This window comes from Pocillopora verrucosa, chromosome 9 (genome assembly GCF_036669915.1).
Source record: "Pocillopora verrucosa isolate sample1 chromosome 9, ASM3666991v2, whole genome shotgun sequence".
Taxonomy (NCBI): Eukaryota; Metazoa; Cnidaria; class Anthozoa; order Scleractinia; family Pocilloporidae; genus Pocillopora; species Pocillopora verrucosa.
In genome coordinates, this window is record NC_089320.1 from 14,756,178 (window position 1) to 14,783,589 (window position 27,412).

General features: G+C 36.2%; 3 protein-coding genes and 1 long non-coding RNA gene across 5 annotated transcripts in view; 2 read left to right on the forward strand and 2 right to left on the reverse strand.

Annotated features, from left to right (window-relative positions):
• Nucleotides 1–968: 968 nt before the first annotated feature.
• LOC131789012 (protein C-mannosyl-transferase DPY19L3) lies at nt 969–12,231 on the reverse strand. The gene is made up of 15 exons (XM_059106086.2): nt 11,903–12,231; nt 10,088–10,178; nt 9,449–9,570; nt 8,676–8,821; nt 8,376–8,499; nt 7,744–7,878; nt 7,011–7,142; nt 6,470–6,574; nt 5,014–5,087; nt 4,538–4,696; nt 3,795–4,023; nt 2,850–2,906; nt 2,622–2,704; nt 2,284–2,416; nt 969–1,452 (listed from the first exon to the last, which is right to left on the reverse strand). The coding sequence occupies exons 1-15, from the start codon at nt 12,140–12,142 to the stop codon at nt 1,147–1,149; spliced, it is 2,136 nt and encodes a 711-aa protein (XP_058962069.2). The 5' UTR covers nt 12,143–12,231; the 3' UTR covers nt 969–1,146.
• Nucleotides 12,232–12,368: 137 nt separating this feature from the next.
• LOC131789025 (uncharacterized) lies at nt 12,369–22,527 on the forward strand. 2 transcript variants are annotated; one of them, XR_009340567.2, is made up of 5 exons: nt 12,369–12,465; nt 12,545–12,635; nt 19,133–19,331; nt 19,755–19,831; nt 21,417–22,527. It is a non-coding gene; the product is annotated as an uncharacterized lncRNA (long non-coding RNA). The 2 variants fall into 2 exon arrangements; XR_009340568.2 differs by having other exon boundaries at nt 21,481–22,527.
• Nucleotides 15,603–21,910, reverse strand: LOC131789023 (2Fe-2S ferredoxin-like). Its single transcript, XM_059106096.2, has 4 exons — nt 21,742–21,910; nt 18,567–18,673; nt 17,558–17,693; nt 15,603–16,644 (listed from the first exon to the last, which is right to left on the reverse strand). The coding sequence occupies exons 1-4, from the start codon at nt 21,903–21,905 to the stop codon at nt 16,551–16,553; spliced, it is 501 nt and encodes a 166-aa protein (XP_058962079.2). The 5' UTR covers nt 21,906–21,910; the 3' UTR covers nt 15,603–16,550.
• A 353-nt stretch (nt 22,528–22,880) lies between the features above and the next one.
• The window catches only part of LOC131789026 (uncharacterized), a 5,043-nt gene continuing 511 nt past the window's right edge, over nt 22,881–27,412 (forward strand). Inside the window, exons 1-5 of the mRNA XM_059106097.2 lie at nt 22,881–23,130; nt 24,329–24,428; nt 24,863–25,168; nt 25,709–25,797; nt 26,622–27,412. The exon at nt 26,622–27,412 is cut by the window's right edge and continues 511 nt beyond it. Coding sequence (XP_058962080.2) covers nt 22,924–23,130; nt 24,329–24,428; nt 24,863–25,168; nt 25,709–25,797; nt 26,622–26,879 — 960 coding nt within the window. The 5' untranslated portion in view covers nt 22,881–22,923 and the 3' untranslated portion in view covers nt 26,880–27,412. The remainder of the gene's footprint in view (nt 23,131–24,328; nt 24,429–24,862; nt 25,169–25,708; nt 25,798–26,621) is intronic.

Consider the following 27,412-nt stretch of genomic DNA (forward strand, 5'->3'; position numbering starts at 1 on the left):
GGTTGGTTTCTGGAATATTTGGCCTAATTCTCTCAATTTTTCTGGTTTCAGGCCGTAAATATTTTAACAGGCAGCTTATCAGCCATTGCCGTTGATCGTTTCTTTCTGATGTTTCACCTTCGCAAGAAGGTCATCACTCCGCGCGCTGCAAAGCTTACCTTACTTTAATATGGCTGACTACGATTACCTTCACTTCGCCTCTCTTTGAAGTTTATCAAATCAAAACTGAAAATATTACAAAAATTTGCTACTCAGACTTCAACAGTCTTCCGTCCATTCAAGTGTATTTCATTTTCATTTGTCGTTTTCGTAGCCACGCCCTTAGTAGGAATGGCCATTGGCATGAAACTTTGGTTTAAGAAACTTGCCATGAATCAAACAAGCCGATCAAATCAAAGGAATGAAATGATAAACAGAAGGGTGTCTGTCATGTTGTGTGATTGCTTTGACATTTGAAATACGTTAGTTTCCTTTCTGGTTCGTATAGGCTCTATAACTGATTATTTAGGATAATGGCGCCAAATTTCTCGACCAATCAGATGAAAAAAAACAAAACTCAGCCAAGCATTCCCTAATTGCTCACTATACCCAGATAAAAATTGCTATAAAAAATGTTCATACCAGACATTTACAAACCAAAGAGTCCAATTGCCCAATCGTTATCTTCAGTTTGTAGTGAGTTTGGGGCAACTAAATTTAACTTAACTCTATGCATAGCTCGGATTGGCTGGATATAGTTTATTCCTGTTTTCATAAACGTCTGCTTGTGCCAACACCAGTGAAGTCAAATTTAGTCATTGAAATGTGACCGGAAAAAAAACTGGGGCCTGGAGCTCGTTCTCTTCAATGCTAGCGATACTTTTAGCCTTTGACCGTTTAACCTTCAACGAACTGAGCAATGAAGCAAGAATTCTGTGACGCTTTCAAACTTGACAAAACTTTAAAAAGATTACTATTAACTGTATTAATACCGCTGATCATAGCCTGTTTTTCAAAATTCAAATATCGATGTTTATTCAAATGTGGCCTAACTAATTTTAACCATTAATAACATTTGTACCCATTGTCTGGGCCGAAAAACCTCCACCGTTATATTGTGACGAAGTGACAAGGTTGGATATGAAGCTGACAAAAACACGTTCATATTCATAAAAGTTTGTACAAGTAAAAAGTACGATTTTCAAAAACTTTCTTAAAATACGGACTAAAATTCTTAACATCTGTTTTTATAGCTTTACAGAAACGGGGAACATTTGTTAAGTGCAATCCTTCCTCTGACTGGCCGCCCTCGATCATGTGACCATTATCCAAATCGAGTAGGTCGACAAGCCTGCAACCCCGATCTTGTTGTGAAAGACAGATGCTGTTTTCTAAAATGATGTAGTCTGTGCTGTGTTGCCGAAGAATCTTGTAGACTTCTTCGGGCGGTCGTCGGGCGTAAATTTGATAAACCTGAAATGAACAAAGCACGAGAAACAATGGTCCATTTTTATAATTAATGACAGAGTAGCCAAAGGCAACTTTGAACTTCAGCTTAAGAGGACAGAAGAAGGTAGAAAGCAAAATAACTGTTTTTGTAAATGGTGACTACAAGTTAAATCATCTATTTTTGTCCTATTGGTCAAACCAGAAAGTTGAACAATTTTCAAGTCATACACGAGTGACATCGACCCTATTCTCGGCAACCACCCATTTCCCATCATTTCACTTTTAGGGCGCATTTCGATTGAGTGTCTTAAAACAAAAACAAGGGAATTTATGACAAGGAGCCAATAGGAACTCAACTCAGAAAAAAGCACACTACCCAAAGCGCGGGAAAACGTAAGTGGCAAGTCGCAATTAATAGTTTTGAATCTGATTGGTAGAGAAAGTGGCGCGAGTTTTTTAGTCCAACAGAGCAAAATACAGTAAAACCAATGTGGTAACACATCACTTTCGACACTTAAATGAAGTGACATTGTGATTTTTAACATTTTACCCCTTGGGGTGACTGTGTACTAATTTGTCCTTACAGTATTACCATTGGAGCAAATCTAAAGCTCAGGAGAATAAAAGATATGATCACCAATTTAAGTAGCCCCTGATTGTCACACAAATTCTCCATATCATTACTACAGAAAATTCAAAGAGAACATTATGGAGAATATGAGTACTAATGTTAAGTGTAAAGGGATAAGGGACGTTCAGAAAGTGCATCCTCAGATGGAGTGCATCCTCGAAGGAATGTCTTAAAACTAAAAGATTAACATACAGGATCAGCTTGTACGTTTAGCAAGAGATTACCTGCTTAGTTCTTTCTCTAAGGAACTTATTCTCGTAGTGCGGATGGTTTGTGATGTGTCGGTCTGTACAGAGCTTTACTCCGGCCAGTAACTGCATACTTCCCGTGAACGAAGCATCTGGAGGGGTGTTCTCACTAGAGACACGTAATTATTTGTTAGTACAATCAAAATCTCGCAAGATTATTCTCATTAGTAAGAGTTCTGTAGTTGACGTCAAGTCAGTTTTGGGAACGTAGAACCACATTGCGACGGTTCCTCTTGCTTACAGTGATTCCCCCTTTATGAAAAATCCGACGTTATGAACGATTCTCAATCGAGCTGGTAAGTCAATGAACTTACTTTATCCATTTCATTAACTGTACAGTGTCAGGATCGTAGAATTCTCTCAGAAATTCGAGTTCTTTCAGAGCATTGGGGAGACGCTGAATAAAAATTGTAACAGGCAATAAAAATTAACAACTTCGAGATTCAAAAGACATTCTGTCGTGGAACCACAATAACAAACTTTACACTGAAAGAAAACGGCTTCAGCAAATGCCAACCTCAGCTAAAGAGTGTCATACTTACATTGTAGAGCAGAAGAGCAAGAAGCAGGACAGGAACGCCATGACCCATGACCTTTCCCTGGGAAGAGAGATAAAAAAGCAATGACTGTATGGACCATTATCGTACTTAAAGATGTCAATACTGAGTTGTGGTAATGAAATTGTGAACTATCGGAATATGAAGTCTCTTTCGGCGTGTTAAGTCCAGCTGCAACAAATTTTTCTTTCAAGCATTTCGTTATACTACGATACTGCGTCTATGATTTGCCTCACAGTGTATTATATATATAACATAGCTTGTAAATCAGTACTTCATATTCCCATTATGCACGCTGATGACGTGCATGTACGCATTGAAGTGAAACAGGGGAACCCCTATTCTTACAATATTTAAGACAAATCCGTTGAAATGTTATTGAAACAGCTGATTCATGCGTCAGCTGCCAGTTATTCCAGACACAAAGCGCTCGTAAAGTTCAGAGAACACTTAAGCTCTAGATGATCTCGGTTACGCCTTGGGCAACTCTTGCGCATGCTTCGAGCTTCCCAAACTACCTGAGTGCTTCGTTGAGCGATTTTAAACTGAGTGTCGAAATCAATCCGGGATTGCTTTGGTTGCTTCACTTCGCTCAGTGTTTGGCCCAGAAAACTCGCGCCAATTTCTCACCCAATCAGATGCAAAACTAAAACCAATGGCGCCTTGGTCGCCCGCGTTTTCCCGCCCTTACGACAATTTACTTGTTTTGATTTTGCGTTCTTATTGACTGTTAAAGGTACTTTACTTTCTTCTGATTGGCTGTTGTGATGTCTTTAGTTTTGGTTTCATGACAATCAATCGAGAAGTGCTCTATCCCGATGAACCAAATTAATTAAACGTTACTTCTCTCAGCCACTCCCCGAAATCACGATCAAGTCAAGATTCTCTTGGACGAATTGAATTTCTGCAGCATCGAGTAAAGATACTTACGTATATTTGCTTGATTCCTACTTTGTTCAGAGCCGCTTTCCAGAAGGCCTGGTTGCAGAATATTCCGGCGGCAAACAGGCACATGTGCGGTATCCACAAATACTTGAAGCGGACAGTCGTGATAGCTAGAGCACCAAAGAAAACGCTCTGTATGGCTTGATAAACTACCTCAGGATGAGAGTTAAGGTAAAGACATTTGGTTTCTTCAGCAGTATCCTCAGGTTTAGATCTGAAAAGATTGGTTGAAGGAGCCGATATATTAACGCGATAATCAGACAAAAATACACGGCATTTGCGCAAAATTGAAATATACATGAGCCAAATTCCATTGTTTACAATAAATTGCTATCCTCTACAACCTCAGCAGGCCTTGTTCCTTTTTTGTTCGTTTCTGCTTAAAAGATCTTAAGTCTTTATTAAGGAAGCAACGGCCTAACTGACAAGGATTTGGTAAGGAATCTAAGTTTCTATAGCAAAAAATGTGATAAGAGATAACAGCTTAATAATTAAACGTCGTTAACCCTTTCATTCCCAAGATCTCATTAGTAATTCTCCTTATTATCTGCCATACAATTCTTATAAAATTGGTTCGGAGGATTTTGTATTGGATCAACTAAGAGTCCCCTGATTGATATGTTTCTTAATTTTCATCACTTTTCTTCTTAATACTGTGTTGATATTGTGAGGAGAAATTCTGTCTTGGTCACTCACGGGAGTTAAAGTGTTAAGGCACAACATCTTACCTCCAATTCATGAATACAGTATAGGCCAACAGAAACAGTACGGCTAACAAAGACACGACATAACACGGGAAAACCACACCGGTGGTAAGTCTCGAGTAGACAGCCAAGGGACAGAACTGAAATGCTTTTTCACAAAGATACAGCAGCGAATCGAAATCCCTGGAGAGAAATCACAAGAAAATTATTAGGCAATGTCTTAAGGGAGCATCCAAATCTTTGATCGTTTTAATTTCATGAAATTCGAGAGTCAAGTTTTTAGGGGTTGGGTGAACAAGTTGGATAGAAGAATGAGTAAGTAGTGTGGGCAACAGGCATAAAAAAAGCCTTGTTATTTAGCCCTTTGCTTTGTTCGAAATCACAAAGCAAACAGTATTAAACTTCCACTGGATAACGAATACGTAATCGTGAAAAAAGGAGAGGAAACTCTGTACATTTTGTTTGTTTAACTCAAAAAGCTCTAATCAATAGTAACATACCTTCCAATACCGTAACCAAACTTCGACTTAAGGAACTTAAAGATGTGCTCATCGGATTCTATTCTGAATATAACCTGCAAGAGGATAAACGTTTAACTGACTACAGTGCTACAACAACAGAAGCAGACACTCTATTCAACAGTTCAAGGCACAGTTAAACACACAAGGAAAAATACAAAGAAGGAATACTAGACACATGAAATATAAAACATTTTACAAGTGGGAACAAGCACAGACAAAGCAAGTCACTTAAGAATAAAGAAAATATGGTGCTACGTCAGTGGAGGTATCACAAGAAAATTTGGTTTCATCATCTGAGTTGATGATGTAAATTGAGGATCAATATCAAAATCTGGGCAACTGCCCACCTACCACTCCCCTAACCCAACATTAACCCTAACTTGTTATCAATTGACTGTTGTTGAGTTAGGGGAGGGGTAGGTGGGCAGTTGCCCAGATACTAATATTGATCCTCAATTTACATCATCAACTCAGATGATGAAACTGATTTTTATGCGCAATACAGGATGCGCCGTGCAAAACTGAGGAGTCACCTAAAGGTGGCCAATTTAGAATTAAGTTGATAAAGCCAAAATGACAAGTCACTGAGGTTGTAAAACCAAAACCAAAACCAAAACTGTCTGACGTGGGGGAAAATGCGATTGTCGAAGTCATCGAGTTATTCACCCTGCCAAAAGGGCTAACGCCCGCAACGTCAGCTTAAGAAACTCACATACGGTGCTCATTTTACATTTATTTATCAACTCAGTCGACAAAACCTGCACTGCGTCTGAATGGTTGAATCACAGAGCGTAGAGTGTTAAACGATAAAAATAGCAATACTGTATTTATTGGCTATAAGCCGAGACCCCAAACTTTGTACGTGTAGACTCCGCATAACGAGAACCAAAAATAAATCGAAAACATCCGGCTATAAGCCGCGACCCATTCTTTATCACAAGACTAAATTGTTAACGACGGGAAAACTTAACATTTTCTGAAGAAAATCACTTTAATTGTAATATATGAGGCTTAGACGATGGTGATTTATGGTGATTCAGCAACATAATGGAAATATACCGATATCTAGCCGCAAACCGCAGTTTACGCAAAAACATCTGTCTCCATGTCAAATACACGATCACAATAAGGAAAAGGTGACCAAAATTCTACCTGTGAGATAGGACCGCCAAAAGGAATAAGAAATGATCAACTGGCTTAGTATAATTTTTACTGAATGGCTTATGGTAATATATTATTTCCATTCATTTTCCAACACTAATATAAGAAACCCTTACAATGATGTTTTAAGATAAAATATATTTCTATTTTTATCGTTTAACAAGAGGAGCAAAACCAATCTATCCCCTGAAAATTTTTAACACACTCCCACAAGGGTACATGCCTTAGCCTGTCATGACCCCATAACATTGTGTATAAGAAAGTTAGAACTGACCTTAGAAACAAAGCTTATGCATCCTGCTAACAGTAAAGTAGCAGCAATATTGATGATAAGCTTCAACACTTTGTAGATGAAACTATCATTTGAATTGTCTTCACTCTGGAAAAATAATGATTTTAGAGATGTGAAACACATTGCAATCAGGAGCTGTGCACCTTTTGTAAAAAGGAATCGATTCCTCCACAGCTACTTTTCAAATTCAAACAGGCTAGGTGTTTCTAATCGATCAGTGAGACAACAAGAGCAATTAGGCGTATCTCTTTATTTTTAATTCCCATTATTCCTGTTTTGTTGTTGTTTTTAATATAAGTTTGGTCATGTCTTTAAATATTGTGTCTAGGTTACTGTCACATGCATTTTTTCACATTCTTTATTTGGGTAAATTTCAAAACTTAAATTTGTGTATACGTAAGTTTGTAGGGAGTAATCTTAGACAGGTATTGTACAATGAAAAATTAAAACTTTAACCAAATGTCCCAACCTTTCTAGTACACTTAGAAATATTGAATCAATTAGAACAGGTTATACAACTCACATGGAAAGTCAGGAGAATAAAAGATGCAATGGCAAAACTCAGCGCAAGAGAACAAAGAATCATGTCATTCACAAACTGTAAAATACACACTCCAAGAAGAGAACTAATCACCATCAGGTACATAGCACGAGCCTGGAAAAGAAGTAAAGAACATTAACTTGATATGACATTTGATATTAGCAGCATGCAACAATCCTTGGTTCATAACATCAGAGAAAAGCTCCAGGGTAACTGTCATGGTATTCAAATGCAGAAATGTGTTGTTTTCTACATGACTGTATGTCTGTGATATTTTCTTACTTTAATTTAACAAGCTCAACATTCAATTCAGTTTTTAACGTATGACTGTGATTGAGAAAAAAATTTAAAAAATGTCTTTTAATGAAACTGCATTGCCTAAATCAATTTCTTCTTCTTCTTCCTCTCTTCTTTTTCTTGATTTTATTATTAATTTCATACACAGGTCACTCTATAAAATGTTTTTTTGTCTCATTGCCTTGATCCCTTCTCATGCAAGTGGTTTAGGTTGGTTAAAGAGAAAAAAGAAAAAGAAGAATTGACTGTAGATGCCTGCATTCAGGAAAAGCCTAGTTTCCTTTCTGAAAAACATAGGTTGGTTAAGCAAAAAAAAAAAAAAAAAGAATTCGTAGGGATGATGACAAAATTGGTATTTTTGTGAACTCTAAACTATTACCATGATTTCATATTGAGGGAAGAGAACAGCATTCCTAACCTTATATTTGGGGATAAAGCCAAGGGAATAGGTACCAAAGAATGCCATAGACTCCAAAAGAAGAATGAACTGGGCAAACTGCCACACTAATGTAAAGAAAAATGTTGAAACTGCTATGCCAACCAAACATACTGCCTAGGGAGAAAAATTAAAACAATTAAACTTAGACATGAGAATATTACTGCCAAGTTAAAAAAAAGGAAAAAGAAGAATCTTATGCCCTTGCATTAGTCATACTTATAAGCACTTGTATGGGTATGAAACCTCCCAAATAAATGGCAAACTAATAATTACTCATGTAACAAGTGCTAACTATTAGGTTACATCTATAACAACATTTATTAAGTTGGCAAAATCTGTACAGACATCACACCAACTGATCATGATCCCAGCTTGATTCCATACCAACTGGTTATGATTCCAGATTGTCATCTTCTTACAAGAACACCTCTGTACACGTACCTTGGGCTCTTTTACTCATCCAGATGGTGTTCCCTGGTTGGATTTTTTATTGTATTCTACCCCTTCCCCTCTAACACAAGGGATATGACCAGGACAGGTTTTGAAGAAAAGCAAAATCATCCGCATATCAATAATAACAATTTTCAGAACTTTAAAGAGCTGCAAAATACCTGAGCAAGTGAAGAAACATTCCTCTTAAAGTAAACAGTAATAAATGCAAGTTGTGCAAAAATGAACGGAAATCCAAAACTCTCACGCAGTGGAATTGTAAACCACAGTCGTGTAGTTTCATCCCTGAAACACAGCAGAAGATATTCAAGTTTAGCATTTATTAATTTAATACCATGAAGTAAATAAAGAGGTGGTAAAATGTTTGGTCAGGAGTGTTCAAGGTGCAGTCAGGATTTGTGATAATCAATGCCAATAGTGTTTCCTTTCAAGAACATAAAGTCTTTCAATGATAACCTTACTTGTTAAAAATATAGAAACTTGCAGACAGCAGCCCAGCCAGCCAAGAACCACTCAGTAACCATGATGATACAAACAACGACACCATGTACATCCCATGTAAGCCAAAGATTGTATCAATATAAAAGTACACATATTCCACAGATCCCTTCAAGAGAAGACAAAAAGAAAGTACATACAAAATAATCAGGGAATAATAAATAATTAGACACATAATTAAACTGATACAAATTATTATATAATTTAACCCACAAACTAGAGTAAAGTAATTGACAGATTTTAATTACAGTTTATAATTATAATAAGTGTTACTCAACAAGCAATCTACCACAAATTCTGCAACCTGATTGGCTTTGCTACTCACTATCAATTCCCTGACAAATAGTGGGTAAGAGTAGCCTAACAATGTGAGGCCCTTATGCAAAATTAGATAAAAACAGGAGCCTGTCTTGCTATTTAGTTTCAAATGACCAGTACATATACACTATAACAATAATATTACTTGCTCTCAATTTCTAAGCAAGACAGTTGATTCAGGCTTTTCCCTCATTATCTAATCTGATCTAATTGTAAATTATAAAAAAAATCATAATTATAATTAGTGTAACTTTACAACTAATCTATCACAAATGCTGCAACCTGATTGGCTCTGCTACTTGCAATCAATTCCATGATAAAAAGTGGGTAAATTAAGTAGCCTAAACTAATTGTCAAATTATAAAAAATACAATGATCATAAAATTATCATTTCTCTACAAAAGAGTAGAACATGTACCTGTATTGGTAAAATTCTGTACAGAGCTGCTAAAATAACTTCTTGATAAATATTAAATCTCTCTAAAATATTAATTGTCCTCAGGTGCTCTGTTCTATTGTCATGCATAACATCTTGAATACCTACAAAATTTTAATACAAGTAGTAAATAAGAATTGTTATGTTTGATCATCTTTTGATGGCTAAACTAGTACTTCATTTAGTTTTCATCAAGAAGTGGGGTTTGATCATGAACTAAATTAAATATACTTCATTTTACCTCCATTCCAAATGACCAAAATAAGCAAACAATATGAAAAAGTTACAATCTTTATACTTGGCAATGTCTGCCATACTGGACAATACATCATTATTGTATCCAAATAACAACTCTGCCCATAATTTCAGACCTCTCTGATGATCTTTTAAAGCTTTTATTAAATGGGACTGACCCACTATAGAAAGTATTACCTGTAACTCTTTACCCTTAGGCTAATGAAAGAGTCACTTTCAAATTTGAGAAAAGGAAAACCTTCCTATTTTTTATATATTTCTAGGAATTCCAAAAATGACTCTGCAAACAGGCTAAAAATAACTATATATTCTCTTGGATTAGTCTCAAAAGCAAGTGTATTAAACTATTGACAGTTCTTGGCTTACCTTGTAATAACGACGGCGCTAGTACTATTTGCTTGTAGAATGAAAAATATAATCCAGACTCTGTTCTGAAGGATATTTCCCTCTCTATTTGCTAAATAAGGGGTAAACCAGGAATATTCATTGTTTAGTGTTCAAAGAGGTTGACAACAAAATATCTGATAAGTGCATTTATTACAGTTATAATGTGGATCAAGCTACTTGAACCCTTTAATAGCTAAGATTGACTAGCATCTAATTTCTCCATACACCATCACCACTGAATAACTTATTAAGGTCACAGGAAGAAAAGAAATGTTCACCAACTAGAGAAGCTCTTCATTGTTGAACAAATTCTCCTTGTGAGCACCTTAGGAAATGTATAGAGAAAGGTATGGAGAATATACGTACTGATGTTAGAGCATAAAGGGTTAACCACAATATAGACATGTGCTCTTTTACTCTGTTCTAGAAAGTTTCCATCTCCCTTTCTCTGCTACAAGTGACAAATACTTCATTTTCCCTTTGGAAATCAATACAATATAAAGCCAATAGATGACATGGAAATAGTGAAAGATCAAATAGGAGACATTTTAAAAATGCAAAGAGAATTTGCTTAATAATCAAGAGCTTCTTTAGTTGGTGATCATTTCCTTTATTCTTGTGAACTTAATGTTTGACTCAGGGATGACATTGTAAGGAGAAATTAGATGCTAGTCACTTGTAAGGGTCAAAGAGTTAAACGCAGCTTTTAGCAAGCATCTATACCTTAAGGCTGAATAAAAAAGTGCTCTTTGCTTGAAAAATCCCATTTAACCCTTTCTCCCCTAACATCAGTGTTCATATTCTCCATGCTATTCGCTATACATTTCCCAAGGTGCTGATAAAGAGGATTTGTTTAATAATCATTAGCTACTTTAGTTGGTGATCATTCCCTCGATTCTCATGACCTTAACGTTTGATTAAAGGGTGATATTGTAAGGAGAAATTAGATGCTAGACACTCTTAGGGGTTAAAGGGTTGAAGGATATATCAACAAAATTAACAGTGCTTCATGGTAACAAATAGCGATTTATCTAATGGGTTGCATTGTCTGGTCTTCAAACATATGGTTTCAGAAGTCAGTGGGCTGCTAAGCTCAGGTACATTTTTTACTTAAAGTCCTCACTCTTCATTTGTTGTTGCTAGGTTGCATGTACATTGTTTGGGTATGCAGCAAATTAAACAATATGTACAGAATGAATTATGCTGATTTTTTTTTTTTTTTCAATATTCAAAAATGTTTCACAGTATAATTAGCTCTTCCTATCTCAGAAATCTTCAGATTTCAATACTTCTACCACTCTAAGATAGTAAGATTCAAACATTAAAAAAATTATCTTTAGTTTACAACATAATTTGAAAAAACTATGTTGCTCAGCTGTGTCGAGATATTTAATGCTCAGGTCAAAGGAAGCAAAAAATAGTTAGTAATTAAGAAAATTTGAACCAAATGTAATTGAACCAATATCCAACTCCTTTTAAAAAATACCCTTCATTACAATATTTCTCGCTGAAGTAGGCAGTAGTCGAAGGATTATTTAATTCTAATTTCCCAATTGACTTTTGAAAAAAAATAGCGCTCAGTCAAAGTCGGTCATCGTAAGGATATTAGGAACCAGTCATATTCAAATTTTAATAATCGATATAAGGCAACCGACTATATTTCAAATTTAAAGCAAACATGAGGAAAAAAAACAGTAAAATAGATGAGATAGCTATTATAATAGCTATATAACTACAATGGACACACATTCAGCACTAAAACTGCGCTCATTTATGTTTAATTTGACCACTTACGCCTATGTTGGAGAACCACATATCATTTTCGTGAAGTTCCCGCACATATAGAGCATATTTGAGTCCTACAATCACGGCAACAGTCGCTCCAAAGATGTAATTAACGCAAGTATACCAAACCCCTTGTTCCGGTTTCCTTTCAGATTTCAGCTGGCCTTTCGAACTGTCGTTCGCATGAGATGCCGAAGGCCGATTCTTGTCTTTTCTGGGACCAGCCTTCCTCCTTCGTAATTCTGACATATTGTACCTAAAACAAACATTAAAAGCGTCGAAAAACACCGTGAAAAAGGTAGACCTAGGTCAGGGACCTACTTTGTCCTAATGAAACATTTGCATACATTTATAAACAATATTAAGAATTGGCGCATGCGTGTCTTCCTTCTATTATTTCGCGCCACGTCGAGGAGCGATTAATTTTCATTCAAAAATAAAAGCAATTTCCCAACCTTTCCTATATATCTTTTTCCTTTGCGATGGAGAACTGTGAGTGTTTCGTCTAGTCTGGGATTAGACGGCTTAGTTAAACACGAACTGTGGCGAACAATTGGATAGACATTACAAGGGTATACGACAAAACGCGCGCGGCTTGTAAAAATTAAACTAAGAAAATTACAATCCAAGATGTTTATTTTTACTTTTCAGAAGACTGAAAGAAACAGCTGATGTTCAAATACATACTGACGCTAAGCAGGAAGAATCATTTCCATCACAACTTCCAAAGAGTTTCTTCTAGGTCAGCTTAAATGAGAAATCAGTTCTACTTAACTGAAGACCTCGTGTTGAAAACAACCCCATGCAGCGAGAGACAAAATATATCGCGAAATTTGTAAAACAATAGAGTAATTTAAAATGCGTTCTCGAAGTTTTTCATCGTGCAATTTTCGTTAATTTCATAGTATATTTCAAAACCCAAATTAACCGTCTACCGTATTTTCGACTAGTACAGTCTTGAAATAAAAAGCGTTATCATTGAACAGGTTATTTTTAGTCGTACACATAGGCACAATGGTGCACAGTTAGAGTACCAGCTGTAATACTATATTGTCGGCTTTCTTTGCATTAAACAACAAGGTAAAATCAATATCTTATGACGAGTATTGAATTCATTGAGTTTAGCGAGATATTGAAATACTTTTTTCGTATTCCAGTTCTCTATAAAAAAAAAGCACTGAATATAAATTTATAGAATCAAAATCCATATCCAGAAACTGCACTCTTCTGTTGCGTCTTAATTCTTCAACAACAAGAAGAAATTCTGGAAGGAAAAAACCAATGATAATCTAGCGTTAGGTTATTCGCTGATAAAAGAAACATACATGAAGCTGACTTCAGCCTATGGTATTGACTCTATGCTAATAAAACAAAACTCGAACCAAAGGAAATATTAGCCGCGAAAAGGATTGAAACAAACCAAAGTTGCGATTGAGGCGTTTTTTCTTATGAGAGAAGCAGCAGTATTTGGCGGGGAGCTCTTGTTTTCTAGAACAATGAAACGATTTCAAACGTCGGCATCTTGCGTCAAAAAACAACTAGTTTTTATAAAGGGGGTAAGTTTCTAAAGAAACTGTGGTGCTGCGTCGGTGGGAGAGTATAGCAGGTAATTTAGTGTTGAGCTGAGTTGAAAACGTAAATTGGCCACCGTAAAGAGTAAAAAAGCTAAAACGTAAGTTTTTAACTCAGTTGTCAACACTAAATTACGTTGTCAACTCAGTTGTCAACACTAAATTACCAACTAGTTTTTATAGGCTGACACCTTTACATGCGAAAGTATATATGTGAAACTTACTCAGAGAAGAAATGAAGATAGCGCGCTCGTTTGACTAATTCGCCTGAAAAGGTTTTCAGAAACTTATGAAAAACGCTTACGACGCCCTTAAAGCTGAATCAGTCTAGGTTTGTAGGAACAAGTACTAATTGCATAATGATCAGAAAGCACATTAAAGTAAGCATTGTGTGGCACGTGTGATTTTGTTGTGGTCTCGCGAGTCGCGATAAGCTCCAAATCGCACAGATCGCGCGCGCGGTTCAATTACTGCGTGTGAACTTCAGCCTAACCGTGCAACTTCATTTCGAGAAAAAGCAAATTAGTTTCATATTTATTCCTCTGTGTGGCATTTCATGGTACTACACCGCGTGACATTGCTCTCCGCCATGTTATTGTGTGAGTTCTCTGCTTGTCTGACAGAGATCATCTACCTTCAAGACTGCCATTCAATATCTCCGCACGGCGTCTGGCCCACATGTACAGGTGTTATAACTGAAAATATTTCTACCGGAACAGAATGTCAACTGCTTGTGACTGAAAGACACTTTTTAAACAGGATGTGTTTATTTATACAAGTGTTCTTAGACTCCTTTGTTGAAAGGACAAACTTAACACCAGAATGCAGACAAGCTGTAAAGTAATCTTGCTAAAGAGCTCGAGGCACTTCATGAAGACCTGATTGCAGTTAATATTCTTGTACTTCGTCTGGCCAAATAAAAAATTAAACAATTCAACTGATAAAGACGTGGACGATTTTCACCAAAATAGGAAGAGACTGTTCGTGAAATACCTTTTACCTTTCAAGGGAAGGAAAACAAAAACTAGAAAGTTTAGTGAATTAGCTTTATAGGTGCGAATAAAAATCGTTTTTTTCCACTCGACCTAATTAAGGTTAGGACTGACATAGTATACTAAAGAAATGCATTTCATTTACAGTAAAATAAGGACTATTTTAAACACCATTTTATGCCGATTGCTATCCCAAGAAAAACATTTCTGAAAGTCCAATGGTGGTGTGCTGTCAATATTACAATCTACATCACTCACGGTATGAAAAAGTTCACGTCTATGATAACTAGTTAAATCGGTGATTTATATTTAAGCAAATAGCACAACACAAAAGCTTGTACCTGTAAAACTGAAATCAAATAATAACATATCCATGCCTTTCGTTGCTTCATAATCCTTACCTAAAGACTATGTTTGTTTCTGATGCGAGTATTCCGAGGAAACTCAAGTTATCGTAATTAAGACTTGCACACAAAGGTCAAATGAATATATTGTGACACGATGCGTGGAAAATTAATCAACAAAAGAACAAGTTCTCGTACATTTGCATGGAACTTATTGGCCCATATAGACAATGTACGGTATTTGACACCAGTTTGTAAACAGTACAAGAACCTTACAAACAAGGATCAGGGTAAGCATTAGTTATTCCAGAATGTTTTCGAGCAGTTTATGCGAAAAAGATCCATTTTTCGTAACAGGCTTGGCAAAGCCGAAGAAAGAAGAGACCGCGAAAAATTTAATTGCGAAGGTTGGACGACGAATTAAGAGTTAACTAGGATGTGTTTATATTTTTATCCCATTTATGTTACAGGGTGGAGGGTTATTTCCATCTATCTGCACTTTCTCAGGGATCCTTAGTTACTGCTTTAGGAACGTGGGATTAAAACCAGAAGGATCGCAGCAGTCAATCAGAACAACGAGGAAAATCAGGTGCCAAAGACAATCGAGTGGGCACTATCAACACAACAGACAAATTGGCCAATGTCAGGGAAACTGTTTTGTTCTAGAATGGCAAAGCTAAATTGTTTTCTGTAAATGGTACTATACTAGCTTACATTGTGCCTCGTAAACTTTTATCCTAGTCTGGCCATTTTCTGAACCCATTTATAACATTACAGAGAAGATGAGACAGAAAAGGATAAATAATTGCGTCAAGGTTTCTTTATTTTAGCATAGCATTGTAAAGATGAAAGGTAGCACCTTGCTTAATGGATATTTTGGCTTGTACATCCACATGGTGTTCATTTAGCAATAGAGACCAGAGAATTATCCCACTACAATGTAGAATCCTCTGCTTAAATTTCGATGGCCAGTCTGTAGTTGAGCCCAATGGCCCATCCAGCGGGTGCTTATCTCCATTTCCATGGCATGTAACAACAAGGAGTATCACAACTCCCACCAAGTATGGGATGCCAGTCAAACACAAGATTATCCCCCAGTATTTTCATCAGGCTCTCCTGACAATTCATCAGTACTCATTTATACTCCTGGGTGAAGAGAGGCACTGTGAAACTGAAGTGTTTTCACAACACAACACAAAGACCCAGCTTTAACCCTTCACATCCTAACATCAGTATGCATATTCTCCATACTGTTCTCCATAGATTTCCTACGGTGCTTAAACAAGGAGAATTTGTTGAACAATCAAGAGCTTCTTTAGTTGGTGATTACTTCCTTTATTCTCATGACCTTAATGTGTGATTCTGGGCTGATATTGTTAGAAGAAATTAGATGCTAGTCACCCTTATGGGTTTAAGAATTAAGGTCTCAAAATCAGACCACTTGACCCAGAGTCCACGTCCATGCTCTGAATTGTTACTTATTCAGGCCTTGGTAGAGAATATACTCGCAATGTATCACATCATCCTGTTACTACATTTCATAATTAAAACCGTGTAGTACAAAAGTTTACAGTCATGAAGGAGGTAGAGGTGGATATAGACCTAGAAGTCTACTAAGTACCTGTAGGCTTTTATTTTCTGTGCGAGACTGTGTAAAAATGGATTCAAGTTGTGCAACGTAAAAGAGGTATAAATTGTACATTGTTATTCAATAAAGCAGAAGAGTTCTTTCTCAGTTGAATGGATTCTATCAGAGATCACGGACATCTCTGTGGGCTTTTGGCACTCTCAAAGTTATTCCTTCAAAGGCCTTGGTAACAATGATCTGACAGCCAAGACGAGACCTAAAAGAAGTAGAGAGCAAAATTATACTCCTTGAATGAACGATATAAACAAAAGGCAACACAAAGTTTTGCAAGCAAATGAGTACAGAAATTTTTCTGAGGGAAATGAAATGTCATTAGAGTCAGCAGTACCCAGATCACTCATTCAGGTTACAAAAGCCTCAACATTTCCTACTAACAGTAGTTGCAAATTGTCTACATGTGTCTAGTTACTTCCTCTGCTGGAGAACTGTTAATTTTTTTGCTATATTGACTCATGATACCTCAAACTCTTGCTAACTCAAACCTTCAACTGGCTTGAACCAAATCCATTCCCATGGAGTTCTGTCAAACATCCACCACAAATTTTACCCTGGATAATCCCAACCTTCTACAATACACACATTGTGCTAACTCTCAGCAGTTTTCAGTTCCCTTTAACACATTTTCTGAAAAACTTTACCCATAAAAGAAGGTCAAAAACCCAGAAGTGTCCCATTGTCCAAATCACACAACTATTTTGAAGCTGCTGTGTATTAATTCTTTGTCACAAAATCAAGTTCTTCTGGTTTAATCCACATTTAATTACAGTAGCTGTACATTTACTGTAATCTCTATGATTTTTTTACTTCTTACTTCATCTCTTAAATTGTTCTGACCTTCACCTCCCTTAAAAATGTGTTAATTTGGTATTACCAACTGAGTTGATAACATAAATTAGCCACTGTTAAGAGTTTCACAACTAACGTTTCAAGCGTAAGCCCTTTGTCATTCGCTCTAGGAACTCTTAATGGTGGCCAATTCAGGTTTTCAACTTAGTTGATGACACCATATTACCATGTTACAATTTCCTACTGATGCGGCATAGCAGTTTCTTTAGAAACTTACCCCTTTATTCATAAGTCAAAATATGGCTGGGAAACAGTGAACTTACGTGTCTTCCAGTCCATATGCTAAGTCCAGCATGTCAAGTTCCTCATCTGATGGGTCATCCAAGTTCAATGTCTTCATTTCTTCAGGTTCAAATATCAAATGACAAGTAGAACATGACAGGGTCCCTTCACAAGCACCTGTAATGAAATCACTGCATGGTCATCAAATGTTCTCTAGAATGATATATTTTTAGTGGCCAGCCATTCAAAAAAATCAAATTTAAAATAATATAAAAAAATTTATTTCAGATCAAGAGTGTTAGTTTACTGCTTTGTCTAGTTTAAGCAGCTGGCACCTTATAGAGAAATAGCCCAATAAAATGCCCTCCACCAGGACTTCTGACCAATGTTAGGTTGATCAATAAACACTCAGTAATCAGCAAGATCTATACCCTTAAAAACCCTAATAAAGATTAGCATCTAATTTACTCCTTACACTGAATATAACCCCTGAATCACACCACACATTAAGGTCACAGGAATAGAGGAAAAATCAATGATCAACAACTACAAAAGCTCTTGATTGTTAAACAAACTTTCTTTGTCCACACCATAGGAAATGTTATTAATACAGTATGGAGAATATTCAAACTGGACTCAGTTGTTTGAAGGATTAAAATAATGCTATCCACTGGATATACATCTATGTCCAGTATATAGCACAGCACTTTTGTTAACTCCTATCCACTGGATAGCAGTTTATCTGTTGGATACTGTTGTCTGCCATTTGAACAACAAGACCCTGATGGCAAGGTGTAAAGGGTTCAGTGACAAGTGGAAAAGTGATGAAGCCTTTTTAACCAAGAAGTGATACTTTAACACGAAAGGGACAGTGCTTGTCAGAAAGTATAGTTTAAAGGAAACCAATTCAGCCTCATTTGAACCTCGTGGCACATGTACTTGTATTAAATACAATTAAAAGGAATGGAAGAGAATGCTTCCAAATTACAAGAACATACAGAGAAGGCATTTCTTTAAAGTTTATCAAATGATAAAATTCTGCATACTTACCTTCTAAATCAAGATCATTGTCTTTTGCCACATCCAATAAACTATCTCCTATTTTTGCACTTACAGTCATTTTGTCTCCATCTCTATCAATAAAACTTACTGTCACCCTGAAAAAGAGGTAAAAAATGGTCAGAATTACCAAAGTTCAAGAAACAGAGTGTACTGTTAAATCCATATTTTGAAGCTTTGGTGTCTCAAAACCTCTGATACTTTTAACTAAAACTAGCTCCCCTAAATCTTCTCCACCCTAACATCAGTATACATATTCTCCTTACTGTTTCCTCTACATTTCCTAATGTGCTGACAAGGAGACTGTTTAATAAGAGCTGCTTTAGTTGGTGATCATTTCCCCTATTCCTATGAGAATGTTTAATTCAAGGGTGATATTATAAGGAGAAATGAGATGCTAGTCACTCTAAGGGGTTAAAGGGCTAAAGTAATTTTATCTTATTTTTTTAACCTTTCAGGGACTCAAAACCTTTTTTCTTTTTCTCAAGGAGTTCTTAAAAAAGATTGAATGGCCAAAATTTCCATATTAACAATTTTTTTGTTTGTTTTACATACAGCATACCAACAGGGCATAATGCACTGCATGATGAAACTGAGAACTTCTGGTTGATGTAAGAAACCAATAAGTACAAGTAAATCATGATGAACACAACTCTTGAGGTGAATCCTCAAGAAGTGAGGCTGATACTACACAAAAGGATCCATGTTACCCATTACAATTAGCAGCTGTTTTCTTTTTCAACCCAGAGGGCTAAGGTAAGTATATTATATTATCATACTACTTTCATCATATTGTTATATTTAATAATTGTAATTTCATATCATTATTTAACTTATTTCACACATATTAAACAAAGGACTGTGAAGATACATTGTTCATTCAGTCAGAGACACAAACAATAGTACTTCAAAGTGGAGGGCAACAAATGGCTTCCAATCTATGAAATATGTCGGTCAGTAAGAAAAAACCTCAGTATGTGCGGGATAAAAACATCATACCCTGGAAAAAGCTTGAACAATTTTCATTTACTTGTCATGATGCATCAAAACAATCACTCTTTGCATGGATTAATCTCTCTTCACAAACTGAGACTAAAGTAAAATCAGACAAGGTTTTTACTTGTGGATAAGTAGTTTTTACTACAAAAGTTTATTTTGCTTTAATTTGCTTCATTTCAGACTTGAGCATACCAGCACCACAGGCAAGAAGATTTTTGTGTCTTAAGTGCATAGCAACTAGACACTTTGCAGGAGTGGTAAGAGATTGTTCAAGTGCTTTAAATAGGACAAAAAATAACATAATGACACAATGCCGTAATGGTTTCTGTGAAATTTACAGTACATGACAGGGTACAGGAAGTAAGCATTCATTGCACAACACAAATATGACAAGAATGCGTAACCAGTGATGTGGTGTAACAACATGTGTTTGTCCCAAGATCTGTTGTGTTGAATCAGAAATCCTTATTTAGTAAGTGAAACTCCTTGAGCAAACAGAGGGATATTCCAGACCAATTGAATTCGAAGAAGACAACCTGACAAGAATTAAGGTTATTGTCATAAAGAACCATGCAAAAAGTTAACACTGGTGAAACAAGAAGACAACTAGGTGTCACTGATTCTGAGAACACCTTCATGACGTAGAAAGAAATAAAGGACACATCGAAACTAGTTGCTAGACACTGCAATCACCCATTCCAAACAGCATATGGCAGTTTGCAACCTTTCCCTGCTTCAAGGCAGTTCAGAAAGACACAAAAATCTAGAACAAAAATTTACCTTTCAAATCGGCACTCTTAATCCCCATGGTATTAACAAATGCTTTTCAATCAACTAATTTTCCCTGGTTTTTTGGTACCATGTTCTCACCATTGGAACATAGCTCCATTTTCCACATATAAACACATACACAACCCACAATTTCTCCATTTCCTCTGATTAAAGGCTAATGCTCAAAACCTCAGCTTTAAAACTCTTTATGGTGGCCAATTTACCTTATCAATATCAATGATAATACCAAATTACCATGCATCTTGTAGACTGCCATGTCTTAGGGAGGGACTGAGGAAGCACAGCAAGGTTATTTATTAGCAAACCAGTGTTCACAAAGTTACTGATTCAAAAAGGGCTTTTGATCATACCTGCTCCCATTTCACCTTCATAATCAACTTTAAGACTTTGTTCATTGTTACTTTTCTTTTAATCCACACACAATCAGTACTACATGGCCAGTGTTTTAATAGACTTCAAGGTTTTACTTACTTTCTGCAGGACGATCCACCCCTCAGGAACTAACACATGGCATAATTTGTATATTCCTTTTGATTTAATTTTAAAATTCCTTGTGTTCATTTACTCTCCATTTCATTTTGTATGCCGAATATGGTAATGCCCCAATATGATCATAATTCCTCACAAATTGTACCCAAATTGAATCTATCTTCATTTTGCATGAGAATTAAATATTTTATAGAAATCCTTGTGCTGAAATATGTTTATTTTTGCACCAAAATTTCCAAAACACTGATTTAATACCAAAATTGTATTTGCTGTTGCTTAAATATTAAAAAAAAATCCTGTTTGGTAGTCATAATTGGTTTTAGTTTTGCTTCTTATTGGTTGACAAACTCTATCATGGATCAATTTGCTTCAAAAACTCAAAACTCATAGCATAATTATTAGATAGACTATCAAACAATTTCCTTAAAAACAACTGCATTTAGGTACAACTATGCACCCAGTTACATCTATCCAGCATATTTTCTGAATAAATTTGAAGTGCAGTATACCAGTGTAAGCATGTTATTATCTAATAACATGTTCATTTCTATTTTGCACTAGATACAAGTACGAAGTGCGGACCTATTTTTCATATGTCAAATGTCTATTTCTTGTGGCTGTACAGATAAATAAGTTTGTCATCGAGGAACCTTGACTTCGAATATTACGAACATATTTTACGATAGACAAGTGAGTAAACTAATTAGATTTTGATTGCAACTAGTTTAAAAACCTTATTTAATGTTGTAAACAACTGTGGAGAGACCGTTCTCTGAGAAATGATGGTGAAAACTGGCTTAGATTTGCATTTGTTTGGTTCCCTTAAGGGACGAACAATGAACATAATATGAAAATAAAGAATCTACAGGTATGAACTTTGACTTACACATCCTTTTTCTCATTCGCCTTTGACGTGGATGTACTGGCCATTCGTATACAGACATTTCTAGTTACAAATAAAGATGTGTTTCTTGGACATAAATTGAAATAATGTTTCAAAGGTGAAAGAGTTGTTGGAGAACAAAACTTGCGTAATACGCGGGCAGCCATTTTAATCAGAGAGACCGAGAATTATATACGAAGACTGGGAACGACATTTTGGAATCAATCAGCGTTGCGTTGTTCGTCATGTGTATAATTAGAAAGCTGCTTAATATTTGTGTCATCGAAGTCATTTGTTTCCTGTTTACTTACTAACTTCATTTATTCTCTCCGGTAAAACCGTGTCTCTTTCAGGCTGTTTAATTTTTCGTGATATGCGTCCTATGGGAAATGTTTTTAAACCACTTTATTCGAAAATGAAGAATATTATGCAGCACTGTGGTCCCATAGAGTTTTTAAAAACTGGTATTTTATCATAGATTGCCACACACAGTCCGTAAAATAATAAGTATTTTTTTAAGTGCTTTTTTTTAGTTTTGCATGCATAGATGAGCAGCGGCGAGCAGGTAGCAAGAGTGGTAGCAAGAGCGTATTTCAAGTGATCTGGTCAAGTTTTTTTTTTCCCTTTTCGATTTGTTGTTTTGTTTTGTTTTTTTGTTGTTGCTGTTGTTTTGTTTTTCTTTTTTGCTTTAGGTTGTTTGTTTCGAACCTTGGCTCCTCGTCAGAGCTAAATACACACCAAACTCTCGGTCAGCTTTGACTTGCAAAGGCGACTCGTGCGTCGGGAAAGAGAAAGGTGAATTCCTATTTTTAGGTTGAGTATGTCATAGCAACCGCCTTCTCTGAGCTGAAATAGAAAAGCTTTGTAACATTTGGAAGTAAAGAAATGAACTGCAGGAGTTATTGGTCGTAAATTTGAAATGTGTAGTTCATGGTATACGGTCCTTTTATAATTAAATATGCTTGAAAATGGTAAAGGTCTATTCTTTCCTGTAAAATGCGGGAAAAAATATTTTATTCGGTGATACGTGATCGAGAACTTCAGCTTTCATGCCTGCTTGTCTGTGCTACTTCCAGAACAGCTGCGTGGCTACTAAGCAGGTGGCGCGCCCTTACTTCCTTACATCCGGGGATGTTGTAAAGTCAGCACAATATCACTAACACACGGTGTACGGCGTTTCGAATCATGAAGTCGGGAGTTGTTATCTTTCTTCTTCTCTCCGTAGTATACGGTTCAGAAGTGAGCCTCAAGGAGACAACTAAGGATCAAAGTACCCAAATTAATGTAACAGAGACGGATAGAGCTAACAGTGAGACTGTTAGCATCGATTTTGAGCAAACTAAGGTTGACCGTGATCAGAATGGCGGCGTTAAAGATGCTAGAATTCTAAGAGTGAGTTTGCTTCCCTTTTATTGGTATTTTACATCAGTTTTACGGCTTATTAGAGAAATGGTATGACCAAGAAAAGAGGGATATCGAAGAACTTTTAGGATCCTAATTCGACTGTTGCTTAAACTTCGGTCAAAATTCGATATGGCCGCTTAATTAAGAACGTGACGCTAGCATGCAGAAATATAGATGTTTTTTATGGACTTTGACCTGGTTTAAACCATTTATATATTTGCTACCGGACAAAAGGAATTTTTTCGAGTACGTTGAAGTTCTCTATGACTCATTTGTTGTTTAAGCAAGTGTATGGACTCGATGGACTTGATTAGACTACCTCAGATGGTATTAAATGCAGCGACAGCACCTCAAATAATTCTAAAAACCCTAAGGGGTAATGTCTCCATTTGGTAGATTATGTACATTATCTGGTAGCAACAGGAAAGGAAAAAAAGGAAGCAGATTTGTCTTTTTAAACCTTTTGTAAAAAGTTGGTTATCAGCGTTAGACCCCTTGTCAGTTGCATTTAAATGTAGGTCGGTTCGAAATAAGAAAAATATCCATCCTTTGACACAAAAATTATCTTGACGAAAAAGAAAAATATAACAGTAAAACATTGGCTATGACTGATACCAATTTTGAAAACAGCTAGCAAATGTTTTTCAGAAATGTTTCTCCTTGTAATCAAACTTAACATACCGATCTATGTTGTGTTTATTTCAGTATTGAGTACTGCAGGTGTCAGAGTTATATGATAACAACAGTTTACTATAAATGGAAATGTCAGACAGTTTTCATACATAGCAAGAAACACAAGAAACTCAAGGATTTGGCAGGGTCTTGTAGATTGTCATTCGTCTGCATACCAAACAAAATGCAAAGTCATGGAACAGAGAGTTTGGGAACAGTGTTTGACTTACCAATGAAACAGTTATTTACAAACAGAGCGAGAGCGATTAGTGAGGGAGATTTGACTACAGTGTGATATTTTTGTAACAATACAGTGTATGAAATTTATATTCATATAGAGTTAATCTTCTTTTGAGCTTCTATACATTACCTGTTGAATTTGTAAACTTGTTTGTTGTCAATGATCATAAAAATGTACAAGTATCAAGTGTGGGTATTTTCTTCACCTGTCTGCACAACACTTTGCAGATGTTGTGATGGGAAGTTAATTGCATGATATTTTTTTCTCTTTCAGGTAAACATCCGAGTCAGTGTTGTGGATGGTGTAGTTCACGTGAACAATGCCAAAGCCATTCATAAGGCAGTCACAACTTTCCACTTCTATGCAGAAATTGGTAAGGCAATATAAATTTGTGCTAGCTTTGTGCTCATGTGGCTTGCATTTTTATGACAACTCCTCTAGTGATATTGAGCCCTTAAAAGGTAATTCAAATGTTAACAGTTTTACTTGTCACAAAATAGGCTGAAACGCATTAGCAGAAACTGCAACTGCTGATGCTATTTTTTGAACTGTACAAGCTCCCTTTTCATTTCTTCATGTCGCTCATAAGAATATTCATACATGTAGTTAAAAAATTGAACACTTTTTACGCTGTACATTTATGTTTGTTGAAGTTAGTGATAGATATTTTAAGTTGTAGTAAAAGCAAGTCTTCATGGTGCTGTGCCATCCTTGCCCCTATCAAGAGCAGGTACATGGTGATTTATACAAGGATAAAAAGTACAGTGTTTGCTTTATATTGTGTTAAACTGTCATCTATTATTGCAGATGAAATTGGCAAGAACCGCGAGGTACTTCAGCACATGCCAAGGGTCCTTATTGTGATCAGGGTGTTGGTTAATGAATCAGAACAGATAAATGAGCAGGGAGTTTTCAAAATGCTGCGTGTGCAGGAGGAAATTGTTGAGGTAGACAAGCAAGCATTGACACAAATCAAAGTGACACAGCTTGTGTTGAAACTAGATTCTGCCAACAATGAATTGATTGGCAAGCGTGTGGTCACAACAATTGAGCTGAAAGATTCTGATGTACACAAGATACCCCGCGATAAAGACAATCATAGATACCCTGATGGTAAGTACTGCTAGTGGCTTTTGCTGAACAGTGTTTCATATTTGCTATTTTGGATGATGGTTTCCATTGTGATTCACATGTTTAATGTTAGCCTTAATGACAGAGTCTGTTGACACAGTGGCTCCTTTGTTACTGCAGCCTGGTTAGAATCAGACAAAGCTTTCTGTTTTCTCTTCAAATGCCATCATATAGAACATGTGGCTACTTACAGATCACTGCACTTGATCAGGAGAACATTCAGAAGGCTTTTGAATTACTCACCTCCAGCTTGAGATTTACAAACTTTTCTCCCAACATCCTGCACATGTTATTTTTGGGTAAACCATAGAAAGTGTCGTCTTGTATAATTCAAATAGTCCAGGAGGAGCAACAATGCTCTTAGTTGGCTTGTGCTAACCAAATCATAATGAGCTCTGGTAGACTTACATTGAAATCTTTTATATGTACAGTATATCTACATACAACTGTACTGTTTTTAATAATTTGTTTAGTTACTGCTTAAATCAATTGATAGTTATGACTAATTTAATTTGCTTTTAGGCCACTTGCCTGACCACCCATACAGTGACAAGTCAAACCCAAAACCCAAGCCAGCTCAGCTTCCAAACCATCCTTTGCAAGCTGACTCGGTAAAACATAAAACTTAAGATTTGTATGCATGCAAAGTAGACAGTTGGTCAAACAGGGTAGTGCATGTGCATATGCATGTACATAAGGGCTAGGATCCAGTCAACTTTGCTGGTGACTTTGTAGAATACATGCACCGTAAAATATGATCCTCAACATAGTTGCAACACAATTTTTTAAACCTCTTCCTACTTCAAAATTTATTGTAAACTCTGTCTTCAGTCTGTAGCTCAAGTTGATACAACATGAAATTGAGATTTATTTTCAAATATCATACACAACATATTTGACGTTTGGAAACATTTTCCTACTTCAAAATTTTCAGTAAATCCCGTTAAGATAAAACATGAAAGAAACAAAAACTGATATTGTTGCTGTTGTCTTGATTTACATTTATCAATCCATATGAGTTTATATTTGTATTTTGTAAGTGGTGTCAGTGTGGTTTTGTGAAAAGTTTTCTTTACATTTCTCTGGGGGTTAATTTTATCTGCAAGAAACTACTCTCAGACAGGGAGGAAACTGTTTTATTGCCATTGTTATTTTACAGTTTTGTTAGCCTTGAAAATCTGTGAGTGAGGGTTTCAAAAAGTTATTAGCATAAAATATTTCAGAGTAGGATTGCTACGTCAAAACAAAATATTCTTCACACATATTTTCACAACATTGAGTGCCATTAGCTGTATTGCACTCTCTGCAGAGTACAGTGCTCATTGTGCTGTTTCTTTGTAGTTGGAATTCTAAGAGTGTGTTACTAGCTTCCAGGCTTAACCTGTGGAATATTCAGTAGTTTCTTAAACACTGTTTTGCTGTATGTCTATCTTAGTCAAAGCATGGACTCTGTGCAAAGTTCCACAAGCTGCCATTTGCTGCCCGCTTGGCTGTCTTTGCAGTGGTGGCTATTATTGGCATTGGTACTTTCACCTGCTGTTTGTGGGTGTTCTGCTGCAAACCACCAGCCTCAGGCAAGAAAATCAACCTCAAAGACTATGAGGACAAGTTTTCATATGATGGGGAGTTTGAAGCTCCAGCTTTGGAACATAAGGTTCCCATTGAGAAGCAGAAGCTGGTCATTGATGCATGAAAACGCCCATTTTAAAATATGCACTTGTAATTGTTAAAACTTGTACTAGTTATCTTTTATCTTCTTTGTAATGTGAGTTGCTCTATTTGTCTGACAAAGTTGGGTTGTTACATATCAAGCATGATGAATTGTAGTGAAATTGTATGTGTACTGGTATTTAGTATGAGGTAACAAAGGGGGGAAGGTCAAAAAGTTAGAGTGTGATCAGGACCATAGTGAGCTCTGATAGGTGAAGGTTTTCCTTTGAGTTTGTGCAGCCTAGGGCTTCAAGTAGCTTTCTTTGCTTTCCAACGTAAAATCTTAAAGCTGTGTTTTCCACATGTTTTTATGTTATTGATAAGTACATGATAAGTACAGGAACAATCATCTAAGTAAAATATCTCCCTCTAGAAAGTTATGCTCAAAAGATCTCTTTGTATACCATCCACTCTGTCAGACAATTAGGAATTGTACCAGTATTTGTGCCTTGTGTTATTTTAGGGTTACTTTTTAAGGTTAGTGTATAGGAGAGGATAAGACTATAACTTGTTCCA